Source organism: Sarcophilus harrisii, chromosome 6 (genome assembly GCF_902635505.1).
Source record: "Sarcophilus harrisii chromosome 6, mSarHar1.11, whole genome shotgun sequence".
In the NCBI taxonomy this organism is placed as follows: Eukaryota; Metazoa; Chordata; class Mammalia; order Dasyuromorphia; family Dasyuridae; genus Sarcophilus; species Sarcophilus harrisii.
This window is the reverse complement of record NC_045431.1, coordinates 158,245,092-158,257,786: the sequence shown is the minus strand read 5'-3', so window position 1 is coordinate 158,257,786 and position 12,695 is coordinate 158,245,092. Positions and strand designations below refer to the sequence as shown.

The window sequence follows — 12,695 nt, the reverse complement described above, 5'->3', positions numbered from 1 at the left end:
TTTTGACTTTGAAAATTAAAGAAAGACTGATAATTTTTTTTTTCTGATTAGTTCAAAGGCTAAGCGTAATTGTAAACTACTGACTAGGGTAATATTAAAATGCTTTCTTATTATTTTTAAAGTGTGTGGAAAAGTGAAACTTTAGTTTGCTTCCAATAAGTCAGTAAACATTTGTTTTTGAGTCATTTTTGTAGTGTTGAATTCTTTGTGACCCTATTTGGAGTTTCCTTGACAAAGATACTGGAGTGGTTTGCTATTTCCTTCTCTAACCCATTTTACAGATGAGGAAACTGAGGCAAAAGGGGTGAAGTGACTTGCCTAGGGTCACATAGTTACTAAATTCTGAGGCTGGATTTGTATGTAGGTTTTTCTAACTCCCAGCCTGGCACTTTATCCGTTGTTCTGTCTAGCTGCATGTAGAAGCCAAATTAACAACCATTTATTTATTATCTAATATATGCCAGACACTGGGCATATTTATATGAAAGATTTAAATAAGAAAAAGGCAATTTAAGGAATGAAGCTAACATACAAAAGGAAGCTGAAGAAGACTGGAGAGGAAGGCTGGGGAAGAAAGACCTTGTGTAGGGGGAAGGTGGAGTCTGGTCCAAAGTCTAGCTAGTGGGAAATGAAGATGTCCTGGTCTCCTGGCTCTCTTTAAATGGAGGCTATGGGCGGTATTCTTTGTGCTACCATCCTGCCCTCCAAACTGCGGAGCAGAAGTAGTGAGGAAACTGTTGAAGTGTGAGGGTAAAAGCTATTGCAATCTAAAGAATGTTGAGTTTAAATTCAGGCCAGTTTCAATGATCTTGTGATGGAGAGAGTCGTTTACACCCAGTGAGAGGACTCTGAGAACTGAGTGTGCATCACAACATAGCATTATCACTCTTTTTGTTGTTGTTTGCTTATATTTTATTTCCTTTCTTATTTTTCCTTTTGATCTGATTCTTCTTGTGCAGCAAGATAATTGTATTAATATGTATACATGTATTGAATTTACATATATTTTTACCATCTTTAACATATATTGGATTACATGCCATGTACGGGAGGAGGTGGGGGGAAAAGGAGGGAGGGAATTGGAACATAAGATTTTGCAAGGGTCAGTGGTGAAAAATTATCCTTGCATATGTTTTGACAATAAAAAGCTTCAATAAAAATAAAATAAAATAAAAATTAAGTTAAATTGAAAAAAAAGAATGTTGAGTTTATAAATAGAAAGGTTTCCTTGGAGGTTGATCATCTTGGAATGCAATCCAAGGAATGTAGATGATGGGAATCAGTGATGAGGAAGAAAGTACCTCATGTCCTTTAAAGGGATATATGGGGTAGCTAGATAGCACAGTGTATAGAGCATAAGCTATGGAGGACCTGAGTTCAAATCCAGCCTCAGACACTTAACACTTCCTATCCACGAGACTAATTGTCCTGGCCTATGTCTTGCCAGTGGACCCCCAAGAGTCTGGAGAAGAGCATGAGGCTGATGACTTTGTATTACTCTGCCTCACTTAAATCCAATTCACTTGGAAGTCAAATCATTCTGTTGATATTCTTGGTCCTCTTTGAGAGAGAAGAATCAAACAATTTTCCAATGATATTGGGCAAGCCACTTAACCTGAGCTGCTTTGCAAAAAAAAAAAAAAAAAGAGCAAAACAAAACAAACAACAACAACAACAGCAGCAAAGGCAGGAAGGGGGTGAGAATATTTGCTGTTTTGATCTTGGCTCTCCAAGAAAATCATAACAAATTTGAGGATCTAAGAGAATTGCCAGCCCCAGCCTACACAGCAACAGCCTCCAAAAGTTTTAGCCAAGAAAACTCTGTTTTATAAAGGGAGAACAATCAAGCCAACTTGCATTTATCATTTATGTGTCTTTATTCTCCAAGAGGACCAAAATGACATCACCATATTAGGGTCCAGTTACAGTGTGTTGGACTGTGGCAGATCAGACCAATACGAGTTGGAATGCTAGATTCATTCAGAGATTAGGCCCCCAGCTCGGGGTCAAAGATCAAAGCAGCCCCAATATATCTAGCTGAATGAATCTGAGAGACTGATTTTCAAATCAATTCGATTCAAAATTGAATGAGATTATTTATCTTGGGAGTTTCCCTCCCAAGGGGGTGTCCCTCCTAGGGGAGAGTTTGAGACTCCAATTGCCCCACAGATTAAAGGGGATACAGTTCACATCAGGGTCTCTCCAACCCTTCTCCCCAAAAGATCTCAGTTTATATCAGCAGGGCGATGTTGCCAATGACAATGACCTAAGTTGAGAGATGGAGTGTTTTACCTGAATATTCTGCTTAATAAACCTTTCCCTGAAGCCATGTAAGACTTAGCAGTGGACTTAAAAAGTGGAGGAGAATGCCCTTCCTTCCTGCCCTTAATTCCACTGCAGCAAGCCCGGGATCGGTATTTGGCTAGTCAGCAAGGCCCCCTCTGAGGCTTTGGGCTGATCTTTTTGTACCAGAATCATATTTCAGGCACATTTCTCCAAACAGAATCAAAAATGAGATACTCCTAGTCTCCTGAATGTTTGAGGAAGAGCCATATTTTATGTGGTCACATTGAAAACCACCAGGAAAATAAAAGGTAAATCTGGGAGAATAGGTTGTGTTTGTCTCCTCTGGGGACTGAAATGGGCTAGGAATTTTAAAAAGATTTACTTTTTATTTTCCTAGTGATTTTCAGTGTGAACCCATAAAATATGGCTCCTTCCCATGTCTCTGGCATCTTAATCCTTATGAGAGTAGGAGTACCCCATTTCTAATTCTGTTTAGAGAATGGACCTGAAATACAATGTGGCTACAAGTTACCATCATGATTCTGTGTGAGGACATACCATAGAATCTATATGAACGTTCAAACATAAAATACTTAGATATGAATGTCTTCAGTTAGGGAAAGATGGGGGAGAAATGCTCACTTCACAGGCTTGCATAACACATTTCATCAGGTGTGCTTATTTATATAAGGAAATTTATATATAAAGAAATATATATATATATTTTTAAAAAGGCAAACATTTACTGAATATTCAATGATAAAATAATATCTTCATTAAACAAACTGAAGAAACTAAAACTTATTTTAAAAAGTTAACTCAATTTTACTTTAAAATACAAATTTTGGAGTGGCAAAGTCAAAGAAAGATCACAGTGAGATATTTTTCTGGCCTAAGAAAACTTAAGAAGTTAGCAGAAGTCTATAGCACCAGGGCAGAGGTCTGTCTGGAACCCATATACTAAGTGGTGGCAACAGTGGTAGCTTTGGCAACAATAGCAAGAGCAGTTTGGGGAGCTCAGTTCAGAGAAAGTAAGAAAGTCAAAAAGAGATTATAGGAGATACTTTGATGACAATGGTTTACAGTTAGCACTGATTAACAACTCTATTATTTAAATGCAGTTTTGGGTTGCAGTTCCAGGGTGGAGAAGAGCTCTGGAAGGTGGTCACAAGGGAGCAGGGGTTCTAAAATAAAGAAGCATCGTTCCACTTTCAGCTGCAGGGTATCAGGGATCCTTCCTAGGTAAAGGTCCCAGATCAAACTAGAAGAGCAGGGACCACACCTTTACCAGCATTGGATTACCTAGGAAGCATTGAACACTTGCAGATCCCCAGGACTAGCTATGAAAACACCACCATGAAAAAGCTTGAAATTTGGGTGAGTGCCTTCCCTTCCCAGGTGAACAGAATCCAACTTTAATGTAAAGTTCAAAGTAAAAAAAAAAATTGGCTGGAAAGATGAACAAAAAATGCATAAAAAATAATTTGACCGTAAGAAGCTATTATGGTGGCAAGAAAGAGCAAAATATAAAGTAATCAGTAGAGAACAGTATGAAAAAAGCTACAATAAAAGCCTCACATTAAAAATGTTAATTGAACTCAAATCCAACAGGAATGCCTGGGAGAGTTAAAGAAAGAAGTAAGTGTGGTAGAGGAAAAACTGAGAAAAGAAATGAGAATAGTGCAAGAACATTGTGAAAAGAGTATTTATAACTTGGTAAAAAAAAAAAATTCTGGGCAGTTAGTTGGAACAGTGGATAGAATCCTGGGCCTGGAGTCAGGAAGATGAGTCTTGAGTTTCAAATCTAGCCTCAAATACTTAGTAATTGTGAGATCTGAGAAGTCACTTAATCCTGTTTGTCTCAGTTTGCTGATTTATAAAATGAGTTAGGGAAGGAAATGGCAAACCATTCTAGTATCTTTGGCAAGAAAACCCCAAATAGGATCATGAGGAATTAGACATGATTGCAAAAATTACTGAACAACAATAAAAAGAGACACAAACAATACTAAAGAAAAAAGAGAATAGTAACTGTTTTAAAAAAACACCCCAGAATTTTCTAAATAACAAAAGAGGCACAAAAATTCCCTGAAGACCTCCTTAAAATGCAGAATTGCCCAAATGGAAAAGGAGGCATAAAAATTCACTGAAGAAAAGAACACCTTAAAAAGCAGAACTAATCAAATAGAAAAAGAGGCACAAAAACTGATTGAAGAAAATCATTCCTTAAAAACTGGAATTGGGCCAGTGGAAGTTAATGACTGCAGGAGGCAAAAAGAAACAATAAAACAAAATCAAAGGATGAAAAAATAGAAGAAAATGAGAACTATCTCAGTGGAAAAACAACTGACCTGGAAAATAGATTAAGAAGGAGTAATTTAAGAATATGAGATTATCTGAAAATTATGATCAAAGAAAGAGCCTAGATATATTTCTTTTTTTTTATTAAAGCCTTTTATTTTTTAAAACATATGCATGGATAATTCTTTGATATTAACCCTTACAAAATCTTGTGTTCCAATTTTCCTCTCCCTTCTCGCATCTTCTTTCCTAGATGGCAAGTAGTCCAATATATGTTAAACGTGGTAGAAATATATGTTAAATCCAATATATGCTTATATATTTATACAATTATCTTGCTGCAGAAGAAAAATGAAATCAAACTGGAAAATGAGAAAGAAAATAAAATGCAAACAAACAACAAAAAAAAGTGAAAATACTATATTGTGGTCCACACTCTGTTCCCACAGTCCTCTCTCTGGGTGTAGATGGCTCTCTTCATTACAAGACCATTGGGCTGGTCTGAGTCACCTCATTGTTGAAAAGAGCCATGTCCATCAGAATTGATTATTGTATAATCTTGTTGTAGCCGTGTATAATGACCTCTTGGTTCTGCTCATTTCACTCAGTTCATATAAGTCTCTCCAGGACTCTTTGAAATCATCCTATTGATTGTTTCTTATAGAACAATAATATTCCATAACATTTATATACCATAACTTATTCAATCATTCTCCACCTGATGAACATCCATCAGTTTCCAGTTTTTGCCCATGTGCGTCCCTTTCCCTTCTTTAAGATCTCTTTGGGATATAAGCCCAGTAGAGACACTGCTGGATCAAAGGGTATGCACAGTTTGATAACTTTTTGAGCATAGTTCCAAACTGCTCCAGAATGGCTGGATCTATTCACAATTCCACCAACAATGCATCCATGTCCCAGTTTTCCTGCATCCCCTCCAACTTTCATCATTATCTTTTCCTGCCATCTTAGCCAATCTGACAGGTGTGTAGTGAAAACAATGATGGAAAAGTTAAGGTAAAGGGAGTCAAAAATTCATCCTTTTCAGAAGTGGTCACAATTCACTATTTTAGAACTTTTAGAATGAATATTTTTATTATACTAAATACAAGCCTCTAATCCTAATTGTACAAATTCTTGGGTAATATAATAAGAACAGAAGAAAAGTTTGGAATTGAAGTGGGTAAGCGGCATGAGTCAAGTATTTTAGGAATTATTCCATTCTGCTAGGAAGGAATTATTTGGAGAACACCAGAACACCAGTGTAGAGAACTTGGTAGATGCTGAGAAGTTATCTACATGAACAGGAAAACAGGCTGGCCATGGCAAGCTTGTGCACACACCCTGAACAAACCCCCTCTCCCCCAAGCCATACTAGTTCTAGTACAAGTGTTCTTCCAGGATCTAAACGGCCCCTGTGGGGGGACTAAAGTGTTTGGTGTATATATTCTAGTGAGGCTTCATGCATAGGAAGAGACTTAATAAATTCTTTTATTTCAATCTTTAATAAAATTAAATTCAGGCTCCTCTCTCCATAAAAGATAAGCAGGATTCTGGATGAATATTATGATGTTAATATTGACTTCCATTCCATAGAGAAATAATGAGCAAAATATATAGAACTAATTCTGGTTAATTGTTTTCCTCTTTTCAGGGGTGACTATTAAGTGGGGGAGGGAAGAGATTTCTACCTTTAAATAGAACCAACTATTGGGAATTAAATATGCAGCTGTAATGGAACAGCAGTAAGTGTAGTAAGTGTCCCTGCCTGTACCATAGACTTAGGAAGTGGTAACTGATGGTTTAAGGGTTTACTTCAGGAAATCCCAGCTCTCTGACACTCTTTGCTATAAAAGCTTATTATTATTATAGTTTCTTTTGATTTAGCACCGTTCTCTGTGGGTTTACATGGTGGGGAAATCCTATTTAACCAAATATTGAATTTCTTCTACTTGCCTTTTAACCTCAGATCTTTCTTGGGAAAAAGCAAAGGGATTAAGGATTTATATAAAGCATACTATATCCTGGCACTGTGTTATGCATTTTACAAATATTATCTCATTTGATCCTCACAAGAACCCTGCAAGGCAGGTGCTACTATTACCCCCCACACACACACACCATTTTACAATTGAGGAAACTGAGGCAGAAATTAAGTGACTTGCCCAGGATTATACACTTAGTAAGTGCCAAAGGGTAGATTTGAATTTAAGCATTCCTGACTCCAAGTTGCTCTCTATTATCAATAGATTATATCTGAGTGGCTTGAATTTCACTCTGAAGCATTCATAACATTCAAAAAATTTGAGCCTGGAAAAGGCACTAATGTAGTACATCTAATATATCTAGTGCAATCCTTTCACTTTTCAGAGGAGAAAATTAAGCCCAATGAGATTAAGTTAAATGTCTAATGTGATACAGGTCATTGGGAGTAGAGTCTATGTCTCCTTTGAATGTCACCTTGTGGCTTGTGTAGACACCCTGAGTGACCCCTCTAAGCCACATTAGTGTTAGTATAAATGTCCCCTTAGAACTGAATCTGTCCCTGTTCTTATGTCTGATTGTTGTGGTTGTTATTGTTGGAATCAATAATCATAATTATCTGTGAAAGGTGAGTACTCCATGTTCTGCCATACTGCCTCATGAAATTTAAACTCTCCATTTTCACTACAATTTCATTCAAACTATTTGTCTCATTCTTGATCAAGACAATAAGACTATTTAAGGACAAATGCTGTGATCTGTATTACAGATGAGAAAATTAAATCTATAAATATGCTAGAATAATGGATGAGATATAAATATAAATCTTTTGTGTTGAATGAATCCACCAGTTAAATATGAAATCTCCTGGTCACGACGGTTTCTTCCCTAGGCACTTCTCTACGGCCTCCTTGGCTAAGTCAGTTCAATGAGCACCATAGGATAAATTGATCAAAGCAAAAACAAAAACCATCCCCCAGAGAGCCTTGTGGCCAGACTCAGGGATTTGAAGCAAGAGTTGAAAAATTGGTTGACCATTACAAGTACTTGAAGGTGTTTGATTACTGGTCAGATAAGCCCTGTTTATGTTACAGGACTATCCATTTTGTACCAATGGGCTTCATTTCTATCCCCAACCTGTGGGAATCCTTGCTCTATTTCTTCCTAACAAAGACAGGCTAAAACTTTGTCAAGTCCAGCCAAGCTCTCATTTATTCTTGCTTCAAAAGTCTCATTGATAATGTGGGTCAAGGCACAACTTGTGGATATTGGATTTTTTTTTGTCATTTCCATTGCTGTTTTGACCTACTCATATATAATCTGATTGTTTAAAGACAATTTAAATTTTTTTCAATCTGAAGACCTATAGAAGCTACTTAACTTGCTTTCATACTTCAAGAAATACTGTCTTTAAAACACATATTTGTGAGTGTTAAAGCACAGAAGAAAATGAAAAGGGAATTGATTTTTATGACTAAACTCACGCCAACTTAGACATGACTGGTATAGCTTCACTGTGGAGAAAGAAAAGAATGGAAAAAATGTTTGGAGTACGAAGGTCAGAGTTTCCCAGATTAAGTTCTTTCTGTCACCCCGGTACAGGATTTAGAAAGTCACAAATCAATAGAAAGCTATAGTTTCTCAAGTTATTGATCATTCATTGAAGGAGAGTCTCCTCTTTTTTTCCTGGACAATTTCATGAATCCTTTCTCAGTGAATAAAATAAAGAAATTTTAAAAATTATTCATGATTTATGAATATTTCCCCTTTCTTTGTGTTTTGCAGCATACCTCTGTTTCCTCCTGACAGCCCTGGGAGTCACGGCTGGTGCCCATCGCTTATGGAGCCACAGGTCCTATAAAGCCAAGCTGCCTTTGAGGATATTCCTGGCCGCTGCCAACTCTATGGCTTTCCAGGTGGGCACTAGACTCTTGTACTCCCTCCCTCTTCTGCCCCCCATTCCATACAATCAGTTGCCAAGTTTTGTGGATTCTGCCTTTACAACATATCCCCACTTTGTGAATTTCACTTTTATTTCTAAGTTTTTTGTTTTAAACTTTTGTTTCAAACTCCTAATTTGTACATTCATGATTGCTCTTTCTTTGATTAGACTGTGAGTTCCTTAAAGGCAAGGATTGACTGTCTTTTGCTTTCTTTATATTCCCAGTGCTTAACATGTAGTGGATGCTTAATAAATGTTTCCTGACCGACTGATTAGTTGCCCAAACTTCTCCTTCATCTCTATTCCCTTATATGGAATAAACCATGATATTCTAATCTTAAAAATTGCTTTCTTCTTCTAATCTCTCTTCATTTCTTAGAGAGAAGTCTGGTATCTCAGCCATTCTGAAACTATTTTCATTTTATTAGTGCTTACTGTTAAATGATTTTAAAAGGTGAAATCAAAGAAACTCTATTTAAATAAGATTCCTGATAAATGTATCATCATTATCATTATCAATATAGCATAGTCATATTTATGCTATTATAACTGGATATTTCTATTGCATTTACATGTTAATTTTATAACATAACTATTATGTCTTAATATTAATTGTTTTGATTAATAATTAATAATAATATATATATACATAATATTTATATATTGTTTAAGGTTTGCAAAGTACTTTATATAAGTTATTTCATTGAATCCTCATAATAACCCCATGAGGTCAGTGCTCATATTATCCCCATTTTACAAATGAGGAAACTGAAGCTGAAAGTGATATATTGGCTTGCCCAGGATCACAAAGTGAATGGTTGAGGCAGGATTTGAATTCAGGTTTTCCTAACTCTAAGTTCAACAGCAAAATCAGATATCTTCTTCACATATATATTTAGTGGAGGCATTGGTTGATCAGCACTTATACTATATATATATATATATATATATATATATATATATATATATATTATCAGTATCAGACTTGAGCTACCCTAGAAAGCAATTCAGTAATTTTCCACTTTCTTGTGTAATGACCTGAACTTTAATTTATATTTATCTTGTTGGAGAGGGCACCATAAGGGCATCTAGAAATTCTGCCCACTGTCCTAGTAGCCTGATCATCTCATATTCTGTCAATCTGACTCTTTTTAGAAACAAGACATTTTCAGAATATTGACTTAGCTACCAGTGAGAAATCTCTGACTTGAGAATCTTAAATTATTTCAACCAACACTTTACAAAACACTTGTGCTTGGTGGTCTTGCATTGGAAGACATCAAATAAAACTGAACATGCCATTGTGGTAACCATAAACCATATAAATTGTACCATCGATGCTCCTTGCCTATATTAGGCAACAAGTAGTTACTTGTTCTCTTGAGGGTAAAGTTTTCCAAAATGCTTAAAATGCTGCCAGGCTCTTGTTTGGGGACTTTCTGGGCCCTTCTTGCAGACTGTCAGTGCCAGGTGTTATCTGGAGGGAAATCAGGGCTGACCTAAAATAAACAATTTAGTAAAGCACAGAATGTTCTTGTGAATGGTAAAATATTGGCATCTCAACTGGAGCAGATTAATATAAGCCTCTGGGACTGAAATAAAAAATGCTCCAAATGAAGTACACAGTTCTTAAAAAAAAGTACCAGCAATGTGGTCTCCTTTTTGATCTATTGGATAGAAGCTCCTTTGTTAGACAGTATGTCATTGATTCATAAGCTGTAAATGTGAAACCTTATCATCAAAACCTGTTCCTTCAAGCTGATGTGCTGGCAGAAATCTGTTTTTCCATTGGCTAAAAAGAAAGTACAAATGGGATTCCCCTCAGCTTTGTCCCAAGGTCACCTGGCAGGCTTTCCCTTTTGGAAATTCAGATGTCCTTAAAGGACAGTTTAAGGGACAGAAAAATTTCTGGACACTGCAGTGTCTTTTCTGAAGCAATCCTCCATTCCTAAGCAAGTTGTTTGAAAACCAATAAGGATAAACCATATGTGTAGGAGTAAATACAAGATGGCAGAGAATAGGTAGAGACCCAGGTAAACTCTCCCAACTAACTTTCAGATCCCAGAACCAGCTCTGAAAACAGCATCATGGAAAAAGCTGAAGTTTGACACAATATCTCCCCATCATCAGGTGAACAGAGCCCAGCTCTAACAGAAAGTTAAAAGTCAAGGAAGAGTCTGGAAAAATAAGAGCAAAAAACAAAAAAAAGAACCTGACTGTAAAAAACTACTATAGTGGTAGGGAAGACCAAGACATAAATGCAGAAGACAGCAATGTGAAAAGAACTTCAACCAAAATCTCAAAGAAAAATGATAATTAGATTGAAACCCCCAAAAAATTCCCAGAAGAGTTAAAGAATGATAGAGGAAAAACAGGGAAAAGAAAATAAAAATGGTGCAAGAAAATTATAAAAAGAGAATTCACAGCCTGGTAAAAGAGGAACAAAAAAATTGTTGAAGAAAATAACACCTTAAAAAAACAGAATTGGTCTAATGGTTTAAAAAAAAAAAAGGAACAAAAGTTCACTGGAGGAAAGAACTCCTTTACAAACAGAATTGGCTCCTACCATTCTGGAGGGCAATTTGGAACTATACTAAATTGTGCATGCCCTTTAAGCCAGCAGTGCCATTACTGGGTCTGTATCCCAAGGAAATCATAAAGGAGGGAAAACAACCCACATGTGCAAAAATGTTTGTAGCAGCTCTTTTTGTGGTGGCAAAGAATTGGCACTTTTTTCTTTTTTTTTTCTTTCATTTTTTCCTTCATAGCTTTTTCCTTTTGTTCAGAATTTTCTCTCCCAATATGATTCATAAAGAAATGTGTATTTAAAAATTAATATGCATTATAATCAGAAAAAAAAACAAAAATTAAAGAAACCCAACATTGGCCAGATGGAAGAAGAGGTCTAAAAGCTTACTGAAAAAAATATTTCCTTAAAAATTAGAATTAAGTAAGTGCAATCTAATGACTCCATTAGATTGAAAGAAATAATAAAACAAAATCAAAAAAATGAAAACAGAAGAAAATTTTAAAATATATCTCATTGGAAAAATAATTATAAAATAGATTGAGGAGATATAATTTAAGATTTATTGGAGTACTTGAAAGCCATGCTAAAGAAAAAGAGTTTAGATATAATATTTCAAGAAATCATAAAGGAAAACTGCCCCGATATCTTAGATCCTGAGGTAAAATAGGATTATTATCTCACTAGACCTCCTTTCTGATCAAGCTCAAAGCCATACATAGGAATTCTTCTTTCCTTGGCAAAAACATTTGTGAGTGGGTTAAAGTTGGCTGTACTGATACTAGAGAAGAGAACAGTTTGATCATCAGTACATTTATATCATGAAGGGAGGGGGAGAAGCATGCTCCAGTGAGTCTAGGCCCCATCCTTGAGGGGGTGGACTAGAGTAAAGAGGTAGGTCCTTGGAGAAGGATGACAGTGTGGCAAGATCCTGAAAGTCACATCCTGGGCCTGGTCAATGAAATGGATGTTTTTTTTTTTTAAAGTTTTCAATAATATTTTATTTTTCCAAATACATGTAAAGATAGTTTTCAATATTCATTTTTTAAAATTAAAGCTTTTTATTTTCGTAACATATGCACGGATAATTTTTCAACATTGATCTTTGCATAGCCTTGTGTTCCAAATTTTCCACTCCTTTCCCCTACCCTCTCCCCTAGATGGCAAGTAATCCAATATCAATATTTACTTTTTAAAATGTTTTTTATTATAGCTTTTTATTTACAAGATATTTGCATGGATAATTTTTCAGCACTGACAATTGCAAAACCTTTTGTTCCGATTTTTCCCCTCCTTCCCCCTCCTCCCCTCCCCCAGATGACAGGTTGATCAATACATGTTAAATATGTTAAAGTAATATTCACTTTTGTAAGAATTTGTGTGCCAAATTTTTCTCCCTCCCTCTCTTACCTCCCCCTATCCAAGACAGCAAGCAATATGGTATAGGTTAAATATGTGTAATTATTTTAAACATACTTCCATATCTGTCATGTTGTGCAAGAAAAATTAGATCAAAAAGGAAAAACAAAACAAAAAAAAATAAATAAATAAAGCAAAAAAGGTGAAAATACTATGCTTTGATCCATATTCAATCTCCATAGTTCCTTCTCTGTATGTAGATGGCATTTTCCTATCCCAAATCTATTAGAATTGTCT

The 12,695-nt window shown here is 35.8% G+C and overlaps 1 protein-coding gene across 1 annotated transcript in view; it reads left to right on the top strand.

Moving 5' to 3' along the window:
* SCD5 (stearoyl-CoA desaturase 5) overlaps positions 1–12,695 on the top strand; it is a 67,510-nt gene that overhangs the window by 25,293 nt on the left and 29,522 nt on the right. The window contains exon 2 of the mRNA XM_031941331.1: positions 8,356–8,486. Within this exon, the coding sequence (XP_031797191.1) occupies positions 8,356–8,486 (131 nt within the window). The remainder of the gene's footprint in view (positions 1–8,355; positions 8,487–12,695) is intronic.